We start from the raw sequence: 23,466 nt of genomic DNA, 5'->3' as shown, positions 1-23,466 counted from the left end.
AGTGTCATCTCGAAAAAAATTTTTTTTGAAAAAATCGATTTTTTGGGACTTAGAAAAAATATCAAAATTTTTCTAAGCCCCAGAAAGTTGATTTTTTAAATAAATGTTTTTTTGAGATGACACTAAATTTCGATGTTTCATGCAGTTTTAAGAGTTTCGGCATCAAAAAAATTTTTGATTTTGGAAATTTCATGTAACATACTCCCCCCTATGGTGCTTTTTCAAGATCGAAAATTGTCAAACCTTTACCACCGGGCAGCACCCCTTACACATGTCCGATTTAGCTCAAATTTTGCATGAAGGCTTTTTTCGCGGTGCTTAAAGTTTTGAGCACTAGAGCTTAACGAAAATAGAGGTTTATAACATATCCCAAAATTTTGGCACCCCTATATATAAGAGCGGTAAAAATCAACGTGTTTTGTCGGTTACGTCACATATACCATCATATATCTGGAACCAAAAGTCACAACCATTTGATTTTCGAACTTGATCAATGGCCCGACAGTAGCTTTCAAACGAGCCCAAGTTTGTTAAAATCGGTTCAGCCATCTCCGAGAAAATTGAGTGCGTTCAAATATCTTCGAAAAGTGCACACACACACATACACACACAGACATTTTCCGATCTCGTCAACTGAGCCGAATGGTATATAACACTATGGGTCTCCGAGGCTCCGTTCAAAAGTCAGTTTTTCCAGCAATTCTAATACCTCTCTATAGAAAAAGGCAAAAAATTTTCTCGAGCAGTTTTCCGAAAAACGGAAAAGTTTTAGACTAAGATTTTCGCTTTTCTTAAGTTGCAATTTTAAACAGAATGAAGCAATTGGTTTATTTTTCAACCATATGGAAGATTTATTGATTAAAATCAAAAAAGAAGCGCAAACAAACCGTTTCCGGTTATTTTCTTCATTAAAGATACAATAGAAGAAAACCGCGCGCTGCACGTCGAGCAAATCTGTCACAGCCAAAGATGTCAGGAATTTTTTTAAATTCTGTGTCTGAACTAAAAATCAGTATGAGCGAAAAAAAAACGGTTCCGTAACTTTTAAACGTTCTGTAGGACACTTTGATTTCCTTAGCAATTTTTTACTTTTAGGGGCTCTTAGTCAGTCTGCGATTGATTTCACAAATCTGTAAATATCTGTATCATTTTTTAAATCTGTGCAGCATATTCCGAATCTGTGAAACTCAGATCAATCTGTGAACCTGACATCCCTGGAGACAGCAATTTGTTTTCAACTACCATAAGCATAAGCTACTGAAGGTGTGCATATAAGTTCTCACAGAGCCAAATGTGACAAAGAGAACAATAAATTTCAGAGCTAAGCTGAGTAATTCCCTCTCTTCTTGAATCTGTGTAGTAACTCATGTGCACGGAAAAGACATTAACAGTGTGACAAGAGACACTTGAAATTTTAGGTTGGATGTATACGAGATGTGTGTAAATACACGCAATTTCGGTGCACAAGGCAAAGTGCTCGAGCTCAGAGTACCACGTATTGGTTACGGCAATGCGATATGAAAAGATCGTTCGGCTGTCATTGACCAGCATGCGCAAGCAGCTTGTAATGAATTTGTGCATATTTTGCTGTGGACAAAATGGCTCATTATTTTCTGTTCGGTACCATCCTGATTTAATCGAATAAATAGAGATTCTAAAAACTAATAGAATGCGAATACTCCATTGTATTTGAGTGATATAAAAAATTTGCTTTTTCTGTGGTTGTAGCTCAAGACAGTTACAATCTTTTTAGTTATAAAAATGTAAAGGTCAGAATTTCCAATATAAGGTTTAACACGTCACAGTAGAACAATTATGTTGCCAAAAAGTGATCGTGCTAAAAATAATTCGAGCCAAAATACCATGCTGAAGAGTACTGTATTCAATATCTCAAGCACCCAGAAATGATTGTATTGGAAATTGTGTCTAATTTTGATTCGAAGTGTCACTTCATCTTACTTCGTTCAAAATCCCAACTATCTGAGATCGACAACACGGAATACGGTATTACGACAAGGTATCTAAATTTGAAATCATATTTAATTTTCAAGGTTATTTGCGACAGATATGTTAAAAATTGTATTTTCACCTTTTTTTATATATATAAAAAATAGGTATAGAATTCGCTCAAACTTTAGAAAAAATATCCGAGGCCGAATGTCATATACCAATCGATTCAGCTCGACGAACTGAACAAATGTCCGTAGTGTGTGTGTGTGTCTGTATGTGTGTTGTCAACTAAGAGGTCTAGATCTCAGAGATGGCTGGACCGATTTTGATCAAACTAGTCACAAATGAAAGGTCTCCCCGTCACCCAGCACGCTATTGAATGGGTTTGAGATCGGATGCTTACTTTTTGAGTGATTCGAAGTTTTATGTCAAAATTTTTAGTTTTTTGACAGTATCTGTCACACTTGACCTTGCAAACAGTAATAGCTATCCAACAAGCCATAGATTGTTAAAATCCGTCTACTTTTAACGGAAATATCGATATTTTTGTGTAAGTGACTTTTCCCCCTATTCCAGTAGGAATTTTGAGCGCTGTATGACAAAGCAATGCTTGGGAGCAACGTGAAACACGATTTTTTATACTGTTACATACAATTGTTTCTAAGTACCAAAAAGACTGTGTACAGCATCCTTTTACAAGACATTTTGCCTTGGACCGATTTTAGCACGGTTCGTTTTTGGCAACATAATCGTTCGAATATGACATATGTAAACCAGATGATGGCAAAGATGGCAGCATTTTCGAGTTGAAAGCAATTCCATAATTATATAGTTTTAAACTAATTATAGCAATATATACTGGAAAAACATAACACCCATATACCTTTCGAATCAGTTCGTCGAGATGAGCAAATGCGTGTGTGACATATAATTTCACTCAATTTTCTCGGAGACTCAACCTAAACCGTTTTCTACAAACACAGATTCATATGAAAACTCGAATGCTCCCAAACAAGGTTCCTGAATTATGTTTGGGTCCGACTTCTGGTTCCGGAACTACAGGATGATATGCGAAACAAAATTAAAACTGTGTAACTCATTTGTCTCGTAGATGGCTGAACCGATCTAAGATTCAAATGAAAAGTTTTATGATTCTAAAAAAACATCTTGTTTTTCAGTCAGATCCAACTTCCGGTTTCGGAGATACAGAGTGATTAGTGTGAAAATGTCTATTTCACATAAATTAATCAGGTTTATCGGGTTAGCAGATTTGGATAGTCGATAACCAAATGAACTTATTTCATTTTTGGTTGTATTCAGTTTTTGTTTCGGATGGCACCTAAAAATTTAATTCGCACTACGATTCCTCAAAAATGTATATATTGATTTTCAAACATTTTGAAACAAATGTAAACTATACAGCTATTCAGGTGAATTTATCTGATTTCGGCTACACCGAATTTCGAATTCCGGTTCCAGTATCGAATCGTTTTCTCAAAGCTCAATCGTTTTCTCAAAAAAAGCCAAATCGAATTTCAGAAATAAAAGTTCAAATTAAATTTTATCCAATTTTATCCAATTCTGACTTCCTATTCTGGAATTGTAGGATGATGAATTTTTAAAATTCAAAGCGAAAATGACAATCCCGAGAAGCTTTAAAGTTGGACTCAAAAATATTGCAATTGTTTCGTCATATGGCCATACGAATCGGTTTGGGTTATGCTGGTTCCTGAATACCGGCTCTGGAAGTACTTTAAATTACCCTAAACTCTAAAGTGGAAATTACTTCGACATCTCATGGAATGTGCAATCGATTGTAACACGTTTAAATTCGATCCGATATGCAGTTTCGACATGACACGGTAATGTCGGAATGACTGAAATCTCAAACTGCGTCTTAAAACGACGGTCATTAAGATAATGTCATGAGAACTAAAACACCGAAGAATATTCATGCAAAAAACACATGCGGATTGATAAAAAAAGGTATCATCTCACTGCTAGGTGGATTAAGCACGTTTTTTACATAAAATTTTATATAACTTAGAAACTATTCAGTAATAAGATACAAAACCAAAAACGTAATCATCAGATCCAAACAACAAAAATCCAAAATTCAATACTGCCATCTTTGTGACACCCCTCTTAATTATGCACACACATACCAACACAGACATTTGCTCAGTTTGTCGAGCTGAATCGATTGGTATATGACACTTGGACCTTCGGGCCTCGGAAAAGTTTTTCAATGTTTGGGCGAATGCTATACCTATTTTTTATATTTATAGAAAAATGAAAAATGCGGATTAATAAAAAATGGTCTAATCTCATTGCTAGGTGGATTAAGCACATTTTTAAAAACGAAGAAGTCACAGGTGAAACCGTTTGAACTAATTTGCAATGCTTGAGTTGTTTGATACAGATCAATGATTAGAACACTCATTGCTCAACTTGTCGATTCTGGGAAAAGAATTCATCGTTTTATTTCAGTGTGTGTAGTGTATGAGTACTCAATTGATTTCCTCATATTTTTCGTTACTTTTTGGTACCATTAGCAGTTTTCGAGTAGCTGTAATTTTAAGAAAAGGCATGCAAAAATACATTCACACTTTTTTTAAAAAAAATTACACTTCTGCTACAATCGAAAAAGGCGCTAAAACCCCGTACCGAAAATGAAAATAAAAATAAAAAACGAACAAGAACACACAACACGATTTAATGGACGAAAACTTGATTGGTGAACCAATTGACATTAAAGTATAGTACGATCACCTTTGTCACAAATAATTGATCACCTTTGTCACAAGAGATAGTAATGATAGTAGAATCGGTAGAAATATATGATAAACCTAATCGATTATTTAAATCGTATAACATTTTTCGAACTGACAATGTTCTTGTTTTTGGGTCTGATAAAACAGCAACTCAACCGTATCTCTTCTTGACGGAATTCTGTTCTTAAAATCAATATTTATTTTTCCGACGCTCTAGGGCCAGCGTGTGCAACCAATCGTACCATTGTTTACTGTATTAATCAATCATTCAATTAGCGGTGTTCTTGAAATGCTACAAAATTATGGGCTTCGGCCGATATTCTAAACAACAGTAGAGTAGTCGAAGCGATCTCTAATGTAATTGAATCATGATGGGGTCGGCCGTAGGCGAAATCTAACAAAGAGTGAATTTTCACCCTTAATTAGGGATATTATCCACCTAACGGATGGGTGTTTAGAGTAGCTTACCGTTAGTGATGCAACACCCGTTACGTAGCTGACTGTTGCAAGGGTATCGATTTTCCACCAATTTTCCACTACTGAATGCTGACAATGGGGATTATAATAATGACGTTGCACATTTGCATAATTGTTAACATGTGGTGGAGACTGGTATCCAAGGGGTTAAATCATTTGAAATTATTACAACATCTGCTGCTGACTTTGCAGCTAATTGATTAAGCAATGGGAAAATAATTGTTCTACGTATTTCTAGCAATGACAGAACATCAGTTTCTGTCCATGTGCCGAAGAACCTATATGTTATGCATTGTATTTATTTAAATCAAATCTGTTATCCAGACAGTAAATATTTCTGAATGGAAGAAGGCTCAAGAATCTGATGGAGTTTTCCCTTTTGCATATTAAATTATCCGAAAGCGGTTGCTCTTCTTCTCGTTTGCTATTTATTGCAACTGCAATGTTTCATTTGTGGTCAAATGTTCAGTTTAATTGAGTTATTTGGTGCGTAACTCAGTCGGAAGCTTTAATTGCTAGAGAATATGATGCTTCAGATCAAATCAGTTGCATGAGGTTATGATAGATTGCACATATCCTTGCGGCTCATGCCACTGAATCCTGTCTATGAATGTTGCCCAGAAGAGTGATGTGTGTGTGTCAACAGCATTAATCCGTGCATTGAGTGTACTGAAATTCCACCGAGAAGCCTGTCAAAGCAGATGGTCAACATTCCGCCAAGAGTTTGCATTGCTATGTATACTTTTAAGACGGTGCTCTTTTAACTCGCTATCACTACTGCTCCTGTGCAAGTAAGCTTTATAATTAGATGTGACGTTTAAAGCAGTTACCGAATATCCGATTCAGTTTTATATAGAGAATTGGTATCGTGTTAAAATCGAGCAAAATTTAAAAAAATATAGAAGCACATTGTAAAAAAAACCTTTTTAAATCCTCCTAGTGGTGCAGTGATGAATTTATCATATTATTTATATTTTCAAAAATATCACTAGAAGATTCTGTCAAAAAACTTTTTTCCAAATTTTATTTGGGTAAAAACCAATACGTGTTTGTACATTAAATTGACGCCTGATTTCGAGAATTGATACTTTCATGAAGTTCTATCAGAAGTACCCTTCGATAGCCCAAAAACCCTTATTGATAAAAAAAACAGCCACCAAGAACAATAGCACTGTACCTGGGGTCAGGTACAGGCAGCACACCAAGTCACCAAGTTCAGTGGTGACCACAACGACGGCAGAGCAACTGAGATAGCAGAAAACGATACCAAAAGACTGCCAATTGGAAATCGTTGGGTGAGCTTCACGTCTTTCTTTACGATAGAGGAACAGAGACAACAGTAACAAAATATATTTAATTTAATTTAATTTTTTTATTTCTCTTATAACTGAAATTTTTACTATACATAAGTTTTTATTTTGATATTATTAATTTACAAAAAAAAACAGTTAATGCAATGGATGATCATCCGAATCCGATTCCGGATACTAGTAAGATCTTAAATACTCCAAGGGCTAAACATTGACCACTGGACTATGGATAGTCTATTTTCGAAAAAAAGAAAAGGTAATAAATTTGATGCAAATTAGAAAGGTATTGACATCAAATTTTTCAGAAGTTGTAGAAATCTCTAAAATTATTAGAGATAAAATTCGAGTTGTTGTTATCGATTTGAAACAGGCGAACAAAATTGTAGCCTGTAAATTATTTGCTGTTGAATATAGAGTTTATATTCCATCGAAGGGATGGAAATTGACGGTGTTGTCATGGGAGCAAGTCTGACAGCCGATGATTTACTTAAAAATGGAATTGGTCATTTTTAAAACTCAATGCTTGAGGGAGTTAAGATACTCGAGTGCAAGCAATTATTGTACTCAGCATCTATTGATGATGGAATTAAGTCTTATCGTCCCTCAGATTCGTTTCGAGTAACATTTGCCGAATCCGCGTTGCCTAGCCATGTCTATATCGATAAAATTCGTCTTCCTGTTCGGCTTTTCGTACCGCATGTTATGAATTGCACGAACTGTAAAAAATTCGAACATACAGCTACTTATTGAAGTAATAAATCTAAATGTATAAAATGTCAAGGGCCTCATAAGGATAATCTTTGCGAAAAAGATATTGAAAAATGTGTTTATTGTGGGGAGAGTTCTCATGATGATTTTTCAGTATGCGCTGCATTTAAGTTACATAAAGACAAAATGAAGCTTTCTTTGAAAGCACGGTCTAAGCTCACATATGCAGAAATGCTTAAAACGGTCATACATGTCTCCCCTTTGGAAACCGAAAACGGTTTTTCAAATCTTGCGGAGCCAGAGGAATCTGACTCTGACGGAAATAGTGAAGATACCTCGTTTGTCACTCCTCAAGGGTCTGTTAAGAGGAGATTACCAAACCACAAATTGCCAAAAAAGGCACCAAAAATTACACCTTCAAAAAAGATCCCCGTGTTAAACCTAAAAAGCCAAATTTTAAACCAAAAACTGTGCCTCCTGGATTGTCAAATTCACAAACCAAGCCAGGAACTAGCACAAGAAGATACAATAATCCAGTGGGCACCGTTTCACAGTCACCATTAGGATTACTGAAGTTTTCAGAAATTGTAGAATGGATTTTCGCAGCATTCAATATTTCTGTACCTCTAAAGACCATCATAACGGCATTCCTTCCAATAGCTAGAACTTTTTTTAAACCGTTATCAGCTCAATGGCCAGTTCTCTCAGATTTTGTATCATTCGATGGATAATTTATCATCCGCCGCAAATGACTCAATCACTGTCCTGCAGTGGAATTGTCGAAGCATCATGCCAAAACTTGATTCATTTAAAGTTTTGTTGCATAGTCAAAAATGTGATGTATTTGCTTTGTGCGAAACATGGCTTATATAGCTTTAAATTTTAATGACTTTAAAATTATACGTCTCGATAGAGACTCTTCGTATGGTGGAGTGCTTTTAGGAATTAAGAAAAGTTATTCCTTTTATAGATTAAACATTCGTTCGACTTCTAGTACAGAAGTTGTTGCTTGTCAAATAAACATTAAAGGAAAAGATATTTGCATTGCTTTGGTACCAAGTACAAAAGCATACTTCGGGCCAGGAAATGTAGCTGTTGGAGACACATTGTCGAAGGTTTGTCAAGAGAAACCTCAATGAGCACTCTTTGGAATACGGCCAGACGAATGAGGAATCGTAACGTAGGAAATGAGAGTGAAGAATACTCGAATCAATGGATGTTTGATTTTGCGAGGAAAGTTAGTCCAGATTCTGTTCCAACGCATAGCATTATTATGGAGTCTTCTGCTAATAATGGTTCCATTGATAGCCCCTTTTCAATGATGGGATTTTCAATAGCACTCATGTCTTGTAACAATAACGCTCCTGGGTTAGACAGAATTAAACTTGGTGAAGAATCTGCCCGACCTTGCAAAAAGACGTTTGTTGGAATTGTTCAACAAGTTTCTTGAGCAAAATATTATTCCACCTGACTGGAGGCAAGTGAAAGTTATCGCCATTCAAAAGCCGTTCAGGATATTGGAGATCATCCGGAAGATCTAATAAAATTGTACCAGACAACGATACTTTCAGTTATGGAATATGGATGCGTTTGCTTTCGTTCCGCTGCAAACTCTCATATTATCATACTGGAGCGAATTTAGTATCGTTGTTTGCGAATTGTCTTAGGCTGCATGCATTCGACACATACAATGAGTCTTGAAGTTCTGGCAGGAGCATGGAAGAGCTCGTTTTTGGGAGCTTTCATCGCGACTGCTCATAAGATGTGAGGTACTGAATCCCCTGGTTATTAATAACTTTGAAAGGCTAGTTGAGCTTCAGTATATTTTAACCATATGTCACAGGAAATCGACCCTTCAAGATATATTCCTATCCGTGACAGCCTCCTAAATGTCCCTGACTCAACTTTATTTTTTGACACATCCATGCAGCGCGAAGTGCGTTGAATCCCGGAACACCTACGCTCGATGGAAATCCCAAAAATATTTACAAGTAAGTTCAGGCATATTGACTCTCAGAAAATATTTTACACGGACGGATCACGAATTGAAGAGACTACTGGGTTTGGTATATTGAACACTAATGTTTCGGCTTCAAGAACCTGCATCTGATTATATAGCAGAGTTAGCAGCAGTTCATTGTAGCTTGAGTGTAAGTGTCACATTATCTCGAAATCATTATTTCCTCTTCACAGATAGTCTAAGCGCAATTGAAGCTTTTTGCTCAAACTCTGTTGCAATGAAAGAGCCCATATTTTAGCCAAACGTGGTGCTATTGAGGATGAAATTTATGAGAGACCGATTGCTTTCAACGAATTCTATAGCGCATCTCGCCAAAGAAAACTTGCCAGCTGGTAAGCTTCTTGGGATAAAGATGATCTGGGTCGGTGGATGCACTCAATTATTTCTAATATATCGACAAAGGCATGGTTCTGGGAGCTGGATGTGTGTAGTGACTTCATTCGTGTGATGTCCAGACTCATGTCCAATCACTACACGTTAGATGCACATCTCCTTCGAATTGGGCTCTCCGAGACTAATCATTGTGCTTGTGGCGAAGGTTATCGCGATATTGATCATGTCGTTTCCACATGCGTGGAGTATCGTGATGTCAGATCTCAATTTATAAATTCCTTGCGTACTCAAGGTAGACTAACCAATGTCCCAGTTCGCGACATTCTTGCTTGTCGTGATCTTCCTTACATGAAACTTCTTTATCATTTCATTAAGTCAATTGGAGTTTCAATTTAAATTTTATTTTATGTTAGACTGTTTTCTCTTCCATGAGTACAACCAATAACCAGCTATATTATATGAATAAAAGTGATGAACTGATACAAATAAATCTGAAATACTTATAAGATAATGTACAAATTAAATTTATTTTATTTAATGTAATTTATAATAGCAAATCGCTTGATATAAACAGTGTTTAGAGTAACTAATGAATACCAACATACTAATATGATATTCGAAATATATTAGGTTTAAAGTACTACGTATTGTGGATGCCACGATATTTATGAAAAAAAAAACAAGTGGGTACAAATTAATTAAAAGAGAATATAAAGGATGGTAAACATTATACCAACCATCTGCTAGTGACGGTTTATCTATGTTAACTTTTCTAGTAATTCAATTATTGATCATTTTCATATACAGATTACAGATTGACAGATTTCTGAAAAATATAGATTTGAATGTAGCAACACTGCACGCTATACGAAATTGAAGAAAGCACGTTTTTTTTTTTATTTTTTTTTAAATAACTATTTATTGGAATATGAGTTAAAATTAAATTATTAAGATTTAAATTGGGTGTTCAGCCACAAGTGGTGACTTTTCAGCCCTGTTATATATATATATGATTTGGTTATTACCATGAAGACATCATTTGCTTCCGCAATTCTGAGATTTTTGTGTAGGGAAAATTCTAAACCTACTTGTATTGTGTAATGGGGAAAAGGAACTTATATACTAACTTACTAACTAATACAGAGAGCGAATCGATTCAATTGAAGATTGCATCGATTTTTGTCGGAATTTGCTTATAATATTATGTGACATTACATCTAATGGTTCTATATTTGTGAGTCTGTGTAACTCATTTGTACTAAACCAGGGAGGACGCTTCAGAATCATTTTCAGAATTTTATTCTGAATCCTTTGAAGCGTTTTCTTCCTGGTGGAACAACAGCTTGACCAAATTGGTACCGCATAAAGCATGGCTGGTCTGAAAATTTGTTTATAAATTAACAATTTGTTTTTTAGACAGAGCTTAGAATTTCTGTTTATAAGAGGATATAAACATTTAATATATTTATTACACTTTGCCTGGATTCCTTCAATGTGATCCTTGAAAGTGAGCTTTTTGTCATACGTTAAACCTAAGTATTTAGCTTGATCAGACCATGTCAATTCCAAGCCATTCAATTTGAGAATGTGATTATTGTTTGGTTTAAGAAAAGAAGCTCTTGGCTTGTGAGGAAAGATAATTAATTGCGTTTTTGCTGCATTTGGTTTAATTTTCCATTTTGACAGATAATCACTGAAAATATTTAAACTTCTTTGTAGGCGACTGCAGATCACTCTTAGATTTCTACCTGTGGCTAACAGACTTGTGTCGTCACAGAATAGCGATTTCTGACAACCAACGGGTAGATTTGGAAGATCAGAAGTGAAAATATTATACAAGATTGGAGCTACACTCGAACCCTGCGGAACACCGGCTCGTACGGGTAGCAATTCAGATTTACAATTCTGATAGCTAACCTGAAGAGTACGATCAGTTAAATAATTTTGAATCATTTTGATCAAATAAATAGGAAACTGGAAATCAGACATTTTTGCTATTAAACCTTTGTGCCAAACACTGTCGAATGCTTTTTCTATGTCTAGAAGAGCAACTCCAGTGGATAACCCAGAAGATTTATTTGATTTTATCATGTTCGTTACTCTGACAAGTTGATGAGTAGTTGAATGTTCATGACGAAATCCAAACTGCTCTGGTAAAAAAATTGAATTCTCATTTATATGAGTCATCATTCTTAACAAGATAATTTTTTCAAAAAGTTTACTGATAGAAGAAAGTAAGCTAATTGGGCGATAACTTGATGTTTCTGCTGGGTTTTTATCAGGTTTTAGGATAGGAATTACTTTAGCGTTTTTCCATCTTTTTGGGAAGTAAGCTAATGAAAAACACTTGTTGAAAATTTTAACCAGGAGTCTCAAGGCAACATCGGGAAGATTTTTAATAAGAATATTAAAAATTCCATCATTACCAGGAGCCTTCATGTTTTTGAGTTTCCTAATAATTGATTTAATTTCATCAAAATTCGTCTCAAAAATGTCATCGTGTGATAACACTTGGGTTGAAATATGATCATACTTCAGTGAGACTTCATTTTCAATAGGACTCACAACGTTTAAATTAAAATTGTGGACACTCTCGAACTGCTGAGCTAGCTTTTGAGCTTTTTCACCATTTGTAAGAAGTATTTGATTTCCTTCCTTGAGAGCAGGAATTGGTTTCTGAGGTTTCTTAAGAACCTTAGAAAGTTTCCAGAAAGGTTTAGAATATGGTTTAATTTGTTCAACTTCTTTAGCGAAATTTTCATTTCGCAAAAGAGTAAATCTATGTTTAATTTCTTTTTGTAAATCCTTAACTATGTTTTTCATAGCAGGATCACGAGAACGTTGATATTGTCGTCGACGAACATTCTTCAACCGAATGAGCAGTTGAAGATTGTCATCGATGATAGGAGAATTTAATTTAGTTTGAGCTTTGGGAACTGAAAGATTTCTAGCTTCGATAATATAATGATTCAAATTATCAATTGCTGTGTCGATGTCCGCAGAATTTTCTAAAATAGTTTCATGATCCACATGATTTTCAATGTGAGATCTGTAATCCAACCAATTAGCTCTATGATAGTTGAAAATAGAGCTAATTGGATTAATTATAGCTTCGTTGGAAAGTCTGAATGTTACAGGAAGATGATCTGAGTCAAAATCAGCATGAGTAATCGGTTCACTACAAATGTGACTTTGATCTGTTAGAACCAGATCAATTGTAGACGGGTTTTTCACGGAAGAGAAACAAGTAGGATTACTGGGATGAAGAACTGTAAAGTAACCAGCTGAGAGTTGATTATGAAGTATTTTACCATTACTGTTATTTTGCCTACAATTCCACTGGACATGCTTAGCATTTAAGTCCCCTATTACGAAAAATTTCGATCGATATCTTGTAAGTTTTTGCAAATCGCCTTTAAAGAAATTTAATTGTTCGCCGGTGCATTGGAATGGCAAATATGCTCCAGCGATGAAATAAATTCCATGAATGGTTTCAACTTCGATTCCCAAGCTTTCAATAACTTTAGTATTGAAAGAAGGTAAAATTCGATGTTTAATTTGCCGTTGGATAAAAATGGCAACTCCACCACCAATTCCAGTAAACCTGTCAAATCGATGAACCACATAATGTGGATTACTTTTCAATTTTACATTTGGTTTAAGAAAAGTTTCTGTCACAATGGCAATATGAATTTTGTGAACTTTGAGAAAATTATAAAATTCATCTTCACTCGATTTCAAAGATCGAGCATTCCAATTTAAAATATTCAAATAATTATTTAACATCACTGTTAAATTTTAAATTCATTATAATATTATTTGCAAATTTCCATCCGATTTGAAATGCTTCAAAAAGTGATGAAGTCGAATTCATTTGGATGATCATTTGAAAAAGTTGATCTTGTAGGTAGATCATTTTATTTTCAGTTATATCGCCTAAATCGACTTCATTTAAAGAAGCGAATGGCATTGAAGGAATATTTGTAGGTAGACTGCCATTAGAAGAAGATGATTTGGCCGGTCTACCTATTAATAAATTGTTTTCGTTAGAAGAAGAACTGCAAGGCGGTCCTGTGTTTTGATTATTTACATTAGAAGAAATAGGAGATAGATTTCTACCTAATATACCAGCATAACTGACATTAGAAGAAGATGATGACGAGGTCGATCTACCTGTCAATAAATTGTTTTCGTTAGAAGACGAATTGGCAGGTGCCTTAGAAGAATTTTCAGGTATATTCTGTAAATTTAAGGTCGTTGATTTGACTTGTTGTCTAAGCGAACGAGCGTTTAAAATTTTGTCCCTGACAGGACATTTCAAATAATTGGATTTATGATTTCCATTGCAATTTGAACATGAAAATTTATCAGTGGTTTCATTCATTGGACAAACGTCTTTCGAATGCGATTTACCACAATTCAAACACCGTATATCCATATGACAATTTTTGGTTCCATGACCGAAGCCTTGGCAACGACGACATTGCGTTAAGTTGGCAATACGATTATGCCGTTTATAATGTTCCCAATGAATTTTAATGTGGGAAATGAAACGTACCTTTTCTAAAGTTTTCAAATTGTTTACATCACTTCGATTGAAGTGTATTAGGTAAAGTTCATGGGAAATTCCAGAGCGTGGTTTAGAAGTACCATTCGCTCTTTTTTTCATAAGTATTACTTGGGAAGGGGCAAAACCAAGCAATTCTTTTAGTTCATTTTTAATTTCATCAATACTTTGATCATTTGATAATCCTTTCAAGACAGCCTTGAAGGGTCTGTCTGATTTTATATCATATGAATAAAATTTATGAAGTTTTTCGGACAAATATCGAATAAGACGTTCGTAATCTTCCAATCCATCCACCAAGACTCGACATTCTCCTCTTCGTCCGATTTGAAATGAGACTTTTACTTCCGGGAGAAAAGTAGAAAGCTCAGTACGGAATGCTTTGAAGTCGGAAATCATCACCGTCACTGGTGGCATAGATTGATGTTTCTTCCCAGAACGACAAGCGTCCATTTTGGGAATTTTTGAAGAATTTTCTTCTATGTCGCTACAATCGGATTCAGGAAGAATCTCGTAAATATTGTTAGACGGCATAGGATCAACGGAAGGGAAATCCGTCCGTTGTCTTTTATTTTTACATTCAGATTCTATAAGATCGTGAATGTTATTAGAAAAATGTTGAATAACGGATTGTGATTTATTCCGTATTGAATTATTTTTAGCCTTAGGCTTGTTGCCTTTCCGGTTGGACGCAGGCATTTTTGAAATTAATGAAATTTTAAATTAAATTAACTAGGCTAAATTAGTCTTCGATTAGACTCCTAGCTAGCCTTAAAAAAGGCTGATTAATTTCTTAGTCACTCTAATATCACTCTTTGTATCACTTAGTCACTCTAATATCACTCTTTGTATCACTTAGTCACTTAGTTAGTGATTCAGGTAGCCTTGAAAAAGACTGAAGCCTTGAATCAATGAAACTCTAGGTAGCCAGAAAAAAATTCCAGGAGCCAAGAGCTACACGCGTGCGGTGCGAACGACTGTTCAACACCGACTGAAGAAAGCACGTTGTGTGCTTCGTTCGAAAGGCGGTGGTGTTTTCTTCTTCCGTACCAGCACGTACCGATGCAAAAATAATTTATCGCTCTCCACCTCTTTCATCATTTCCTTCCAACCGGCATATGAGTGACAAAGGGGCTATTTTAGAACAATGAGCAAGATTTTTTTGCTGAAGAATAGATATAAATGAACGGAAATGATTAAATTCAGTGAAACAAATTTCTTACTACCTTACAGAATCTGAGGAAATAATTAACTAATGAATAATAGTTTTTCAGTTTTAGCTTCCAAGAGGGCCGACTTTCAAATAACATTCGAATCTGTTCGCTCGTTCAGTTCAGTCTGTACGTGTATGTATGTCGATTGGCGTGTGCACTTAATTTTCTCGGAGATGGCTAAATCGAATTTCGTAAATTTAGATAAGAAAAAAAATTCGTTTGAAAGACAGTGAAAAATCAGTGTACACTAAGGTCTCTTTTTACACGGGGGTTACGTACCGTGTTAAAAAAATCGTACCGTAATTTGATTATTTGTTTGTTTTGTTTTTTATAAAATGTAACTGTTTTTTCACAATAAAAACGGAAATCTTAAAACCAGCCTGAGGTTACGAGAAAGATTCAGTCATACTTGATAAAACACATTGGATGACAAATTAAAATTAGAACACTCAGGAAACACATTGTGCGATAAGCAAATTATTGTAAATGGCTCATAATTTCTGTTTAATGAATTCGTGTTCAAAATAACGATAATACGTACAATTTAAGAGTGAAGAAGTGCTGATAATACTACCCATGAACACTTTCACTGCAAATAAAGCTTGAGAATAAGTTTTCAATTCCGAAGGTGCGATGTGTAGTAAACACTAACGATATTAATAGTCATTTTCAACTAAACCGATTGTATTGGATGAAGATCTATGCACGCAGCAACAGAATCAAAGGGGAAGAATTCATAAAGATGAATATGAATCAAATTAGAAAAGGCATTACTATGTGTCATACTGAAGCAACTCATTTCATCGGCGTAAATCAGAATACTAATAAAGGGTGATTTTTTAAGAGCTTGAGAACTTTTTTAAACAATAAAACGCATAAAATTTGCAAAATCTCATCGGTTCTTTATTTTAAACGTTAGATTGGTACATGACATTTACTTTTTGAAGATAATTTCATTTAAATGTTGACCGCGGCTGCGTCTTAGGTGGTCCATTCGGAAAATCCGCTTTTTTATCGACAAATTTTGTTCAGCGATGAGGCTCATTTCTGGTTGAATGGCTACGTAAATAAGCAAAATTGCCGCATTTGGAGTGAAGAGCAACCAGAAGCCGTTCAAGAACTGCCCATGCATCCCGAAAAATGCACTGTTTGGTGTGGTTTGTACGCTGGTGGAATCATTGGACCGTATTTTTTCAAAGATGCTGTTGGACGCAACGTTACAGTGAATGGCGATCGCTATCGTTCGATGCTAACAAACTTTTTGTTGCCAAAAATGGAAGAACTGAACTTGGTTGACATGTGGTTTCAACAAGATGGCGCTACATGCCACACAGCTCGCGATTCTTTGGCCATTTTGAGGGAAAACTTCGGAGAACAATTCATCTCAAGAAATGGACCGGTAAGTTGGCCACCAAGATCATGCGATTTGACGCCTTTAGACTATTTTTTGTGGGGCTACGTCAAGTCTAAAGTCTACAGAAATAAGCCAGTAACTATTCCAGCTTTGGAAGACAACATTTCCGAAGAAATTCGGGCTATTCCGGCCGAAATGCTCGAAAAAGTTGCCCAAAATTGGACTTTCCGAATGGACCACCTAAGACGCAGCCGCGGTCAACATTTAAATGAAATTATCTTCAAAAAGTAAATGTCATGTACCAATCTAACGTTTAAAATAAAGAACCGATGAGATTTTGCAAATTTTATGCGTTTTATTGTTTAAAAAAGTTCTCAAGCTCTTAAAAAATCACCCTTTAGAAGAAATTCAAATAGGTATAAAATACTTTACTGCTCGATATGATGAAGAGTTGAAGAGATTAGTAAATTCGACTAGTTCTTCAACGCTACGAAATTCTCGATGATATCAATGACGATGCTGACATCATACACGCTCAACTGAGCGGAAGTAATTTACGACAGGGATTCAGAACCTGAAGACTGATTAATCATTTTATGGAAGGACCGTCAATACTCCCGTGAATTGTTGAAGAACTCAAGCATTCATTTGACTCCAAGCTTGTGAAAATTATATCTGAGGAAACATTGCAGAATTCAATGAACTGAGTCGAATGCTATATCACTTTTTCGGATATTTATTAGTCGAGTTTTAAAGCTTTGCCTTAACTTTCTTTGTTCGTAAGATAAAAAGCGCAAAATTATTTGAAACATATTTATATTCAATTTAAAATTAATATTTGAATAAAACCTACACAATTTTAGTAGGAATTACTTAGGAACGTTCTCAAATTCAAAATTTAGGCCATCATTTCAAAATCAAATATTAAATTGCTGTTTTCAAAAGCATCTTCAGGTTTGTGAAATTGGAAAAAATGTTTGTTACTGCTCTTTTTTTATGCATAGCATTTTTCGGGTTGAAAGTCAAAAACATGATCGACAATAGTGTTTGAACTCTTTTTTCTCAATTCTATAGTATAGTTTTACCAGAAATATAACGGCACGTAATTTAATATCTGAACTTGTTATAACCTTAATAAAATCTATATGTTTGCTTCTGATTTGGAAACATATTTATAACATAATGAGATATAAATATTAAGATCATATATAATTTTGATAGAATCCTGTTATGCTCTGTTGATCGGGTTTCGATATGTAAACGCTGATTAATTTTCACATTTACCAACCGAGCGATTGCATCAGATATGTTTTGGCAACGTCAATTCGGTACAATTTATGCCATGGATTGCTTCACATCGAAACAACGCGCTGAAATAGCGACACTTTACAGCGAAAACAATCGTTCCATTATGTTAACTCAACGTGCATGTTGGAAAAAATATCGCGGCAAAAAGGCACCATCAGACAATACTATTGATTTAACCCCCCGGACTTCTTATTGTGGGGTTATCTGAAAAGCATGGTTTCCGCCAACCAGCCTCAAGGCTGGCATTTGTGCTGAAATCGACGCTGTAACACCCGAGATGCTCGAAAAGGTAATGACAAACGTAGAAGAAAGGAGTCATTTTGAATTGCTAATAAAGCTGGCCACTTAATTGATACTGTTTTCAAAAACTAGTCCAACAAAAATGTAAGGAATCAAACTGAATAAAAATACATCACTTATAGAAATCGGTTGTTTTTTCCCAAAGTTATTCAATGTGTACATACCTACATAAAAGATGGAGCACCCTGTGGTAGTCCCTAAGCAGGTCTATATATCCAATAACTAACAAGATCTGCCAACTAGATGAATTTACCAGAAAGCTTTTATAAAAATTTGCCCTTTCGTTTCGCCATCGCATGAGAAAAATTACTCATGAAATTGAAAATTTTTCACTTGTCGCGCTGGAATACCAGAACCGGAAGTCGGGTCTGGATAGACTTGGTCAAGTATTATATTTTATACTTAATAAAATATTACTTACAAAACCGTATCGATTCGCAAATGAAGCTGAGTTACAGCTTTTAGCAACAGTTTTATTCGTCCCTCTAGCATTGAAAATGACCTCAAACAACCCGGTATTAATTCCGCACCTGAAAGCTAGTCACGGCGTATTTTGAGCAAAATCTTAAAATGCTACCGAAAAATTAAAATGATACTGTTTCTTCATAGTAACCAGGTAAAATTAGCTTAGATTGCCCGAAATTCAATTATCTATTCGCACTGTAGTATTCACCAAATGTTTCCGAAATCTAAACACAACGGAATTTTCATTTTAATTGGTTTACATTGAATAAGGTATGAAGTTCCTTTTCCGTGGAGACGCCGGGTGCGTTTTGAAACAGTCCAGCACCGTGCGCTTACTCACGTGGCGAAGCAGTTTATTCAAATTACAGAACATCGTATTGCTAATTTGTGTCGGAAAATAATAGCCTTTCGCACTGTTTCGTTAAAATTGCGTTCGGGCTCGGCGATCGTTTTCCTTCTAAGAGCGCTAAATACATTTTTCATTAAATTACAAATTCAAATTATGTCATTTTTCCATTTCATACTTCATACCTTGCAGGGATCTTTTGCCGGCGCTGTTCTACCTTATCGAATGGCACTATCAACACCTCAGCATGGACGAGGGAGGACCGTTCATCATCCGTCAGCACGCAGCATCCTTGTTAGCACTAATTGACTGTGACTATTTGCAAGCAGCAGCCGCAGCAGTTGCAGCAGGATTCACCCCGCAGAACTGTGACCGATTGTTTGCCTGTTTCTGCAAGTGGTTCAATGCAGCCACGAAGCATGGTCTTGAAGAGGTAGGTGGGTAGGGGGAGTGGTTCAGTTCTGAACGGCTGTTGGGTCAAGTGAATGCAAATAAAATCTTTTATCTGTTGCAGTTCTCCCAGAAACTGCTGTTGGGGGTTTGTCTGAATGTGGCTGCCAAGGTGCGACCACTGGCGGTGAGCTGCTATCACAATTTTGCCAATGGATATTTGCTGCCGTACATGAAAAGTCACAAATTTGATAGCCTGATGCAAGAACTGAGGTAGGTTCCTTCCGCTCCACTAATCAAGGATAGGTATTTGTAGCAAACGAGCAGAAAGTGTTAAGATATTACGCTCGATTTACTGCAAGTGAAGCTCAAAGTTTCGTAACTCTAATTTGCGACAAAGCTTAACAGATGCCATTCATTGTTATCTTTCTCGTTCTCAGCAATTCACACCTCTTGAATCCTGTAGCAGTGGAAGATAGAAGCGCAAAAAATTCCCCCCTCCCGAATCTCGGTGGAATTTTGGTGAATGAAAATCACCCGACGAGTGCACCCACGCTGATTCTGGCAAAGTCGTATCCAGTGTTTTTGCTTCACGCCATGCTCGATTTCTTGCGTCTGCACGCGGAACACAACCGACAGCTGTTGGATTTATTTATACACAACAGGCACCACTTTAGTTATCTGTCTAAACTTTCCGGCACGGTGACGGCCAGCTCCGGCATGAGTTCCAAATCGATTACCGCGGCCCACCGTAGTGGAAAGGCGACAACAAATTGGTTTCTGAAAGCCGAGTTAAATTACCTTTTGGACGTGTTGGCACTCCTGGCCGAAAACCGTTCGCATGGGAAAACGATCTCCGATTCACGATGCGACGATGATATCGAAATGGCCAGCAGCCCCGATGTCGGAAACGTTCGACTCCAGTTGTCGGTGGCTTTTAAGGTATTACTGTATCTTAGTGAGGAGTTTTATCCGGAAATTATCAAACTATTTGATCAAATAATTTTCGCCAGCGATTCCTATTCGAGCGAACAGATTGTGGCGGAAGATCTGCAACGGTGGAAATTTAATTATAAAGTGAAACTTAATTCACTGGTTACTAATGCGGTAGGTATTTTGGCAGTTCTTTGAGTCTAAAATCTAAATTAACAATCAGTGTTGCTCTTCAGAATTCCATGGTTGTTATTGTTGCTACAGACAGGTAGCAACTTTCGTGAATTCATTAAATAATTACGCACTCCTGTTCAAGGTTCAATATTTGTCTCGTTGTCACTAACAGCATACAAATCCAATTTGCCCAGATTGTGATTTAACTCAAATTAACAACTTTCTACTCGAAAACGTAATATCAAGTAGATTAGCAACTCAGCCAACACTCGCGAAAGAGTTTAACAGCGCACCTCCACTGAATAAAAATATCGTCAACACAAGCAAACGATTGCCGGTCTACTCGATATGCTATCTTCCTAGGATACCCAGCATCCACCGTCCCCGTTCATTTGCAACTTTGCCTAATCGAATTACTGGCTACTGCTTTCCACAGGTTAACCTCTCGGATTCGCACCGCAGCTTCAGCGTTGTGGGATGGCGAACGTCACTGCTGCAACCCACCTGGCCCTACTCGTTGCTCTACTACCTGTTGGAAAAACTCGAGCAAGGCAAACCGCAACTGGAACATTTCACCGAGGAGCAGATCATCAAAACGTCGCTGATGTTTTCCGAACTGGTGGAAAACAACTTCATCCTGTTGGCAACGGTCACCGAGAAACTGATGTACCAGATGACAGCTTTTCTTGGACCGGACTCGAAGTTTCTCGACGATCAAATTTCCACTCTTATCACACGCCGCATCGATGCTCTGCGGACCGAGATGAGCGTTGCCGGGAAAAAGTTTGATTTTGAAACCCGACTCGAAGAAAGGAAAAGCTATCACGGACTGTATCAGCTGGTCTTGGATGTTTTCCAGAGTTCCAGCTACGGTCATGCTTCTTTCAGTGCGTTGGTCATGGTTCCACTGGCGCAAAAGTATGATATCCAGTGGCGTAACCTTGTGTGGTCAGAACACGTTGCCGTGCTACGTTTCATAACCTGCAGCGAACAACAGGTTCGTAAGGATGCTTTTGCTCATAGATACAACATCATTCAATTACTCTTTGTCTTACCTTCTTCTAGCTTTTTGGTTCGATCGATGAGTATAGACAACCGACAGAGACGGATATTACATTGATAAAGTATTACAGCCAAGCGTTGAACTCGAATCTACTCCGACCGGGGTCAATTCCAGCACAGATTGCTGCCCATCATGTGCAGGCTTATCGAGCTAAGGTAGACAGGATGAAACATTTTGATGATGGTGATAAATAAAAGCAAACAAATTTGTTCTACCCTTGTGTGTTTTATCTGTTTTTCCGACAGTCATTGTCCGGGTTCTATCTGTGAGCGCAATGGTAAGGAGCTGACAGTAATGTGAAATAAAATTGATTCCTCGAAGAGCGAGGTGAACCGTATCCAAAAGTTGTCTGACCCAAAATCAACATCGTTAGTGCCTTTGCTTGTTACGTCGGTGTTAAATTAATGTTTTTCTATTTTTTGTGAAAATAGATGTGGTCAGTTTGTCTCGCGAAAATAGTAGACAATGTGCAACTTAGAAAACAATTCTGCAGAAGATGATAGCAATTTGTTGTTTTTTGTTTGGTTTAGTGGCGTTTTGTCCTCAGGTGAACCTCGTACTTTGCACAACCTGCCAGTTTAGAAGGATTTAACTGCATCTTTATCCGCCTTTATTTTCATAAATTCTTGTTTCTGATTTGAGCAGACAGGCAGGATGGTACCGGAAATAAAATATTTCACATTAAGCTGCTTGCGTTTACAGGTCAATGAAAGCCGTGATTATTGTTTGGTTTAAGAAAAGAAGCTTTTGGCTTATGAGGAAAGATAATTAATTGCGTTTTTGCTGCATTTGGTTTAATTTTCCATTTTGACAGATAATCACTGAAAATATATAAACTTCTTTGTAAGCGACTGCAGATCACTCTTAGATTTCTACCTGTGGCTAACAGACTTGTGTCGTCACAGAATAGCGATTTCTGACAACCAACGGGTAGATTTGGAAGATCAGAAGTGAAAATATTATACAAGATTGGAGCTACGCTCGAACCCTGCGGAACACCAGCTCGTACGGGTAGCAATTCTGATTTACAATTCTGATAGCTGACCTGAAGAGTACGATCAATTGAATAATTTTGAATCATTTTGATCAAATAAATAGGAAACTGGGAATCAGACATTTTTGCTTTTAGGCGTTTGTGCCAAACACTGTCGAATGTTTTTTCTATGTCTAGAAGAGCAACTCCAGTGTTTAACCCAGAAGATTTATTTGCTTTTATCATGTTCGTTACTCTGACAAGTTGATGAATAAATTCTCATTTATATGAAACATCATTCTCAACAAGATAATATTTTCAAAAAGTTTACTGATAGAAGAAAGTAAGCAAAGACATCATATTAACAAGATATCCAGCTCTCACATTTCCCGAACAAATCATTGGAAACATCCTTTTTTGCGAGCATGGTTCCCTCAGGCGAGTCCACATTGAATCCTGTACATACAAGTAGTTGAGAGAAGTGTCAAATTCATACGCGCGAAAATAGTAGCACTGCGCACCCATACAATTGACATGATATGTTGAATGTGATGCCGTTGCTGAACTGAAGATTGATTTCACTCCAAGCTGACAGGGTCTGAAGTAAGCTAATTGATCGATAACTTGATGTTTCTGCTGGGTTTTTATCAGGTTTGAGGATAGGAATTACTTTAGCGTTTTCCATCTTTTTGGGAAGTAAGCTAATGAAAAACACTTGTTGAAAATTTTAACCAGGAGTCTCAAGGCAACATCGGGAAGATTTTTAATAACAATATTAAAAATTCCATCATTACCAGGAGCCTTCAT

General features: G+C 36.5%; 1 protein-coding gene across 1 annotated transcript in view; it reads left to right on the top strand.

Annotated features, from left to right (window-relative positions):
- The window catches only part of LOC131428127 (RNA polymerase II-associated protein 1), a 58,583-nt gene extending 36,683 nt beyond the window's left edge, over positions 1-21,900 (top strand). Inside the window, exons 4-8 of the mRNA XM_058591810.1 lie at positions 19,319-19,559; positions 19,641-19,789; positions 19,957-20,623; positions 21,060-21,620; positions 21,689-21,900. Of these exons, the coding sequence (XP_058447793.1) occupies positions 19,319-19,559; positions 19,641-19,789; positions 19,957-20,623; positions 21,060-21,620; positions 21,689-21,880 (1,810 nt within the window). The 3' untranslated portion in view covers positions 21,881-21,900. The remainder of the gene's footprint in view (positions 1-19,318; positions 19,560-19,640; positions 19,790-19,956; positions 20,624-21,059; positions 21,621-21,688) is intronic.
- Positions 21,901-23,466: the final 1,566 nt, after the last annotated feature.

This window comes from Malaya genurostris, chromosome 2 (genome assembly GCF_030247185.1).
Source record: "Malaya genurostris strain Urasoe2022 chromosome 2, Malgen_1.1, whole genome shotgun sequence".
In the NCBI taxonomy this organism is placed as follows: domain Eukaryota; kingdom Metazoa; phylum Arthropoda; class Insecta; order Diptera; family Culicidae; genus Malaya; species Malaya genurostris.
This window is presented reverse-complemented; position numbering and strand designations above follow the sequence as displayed.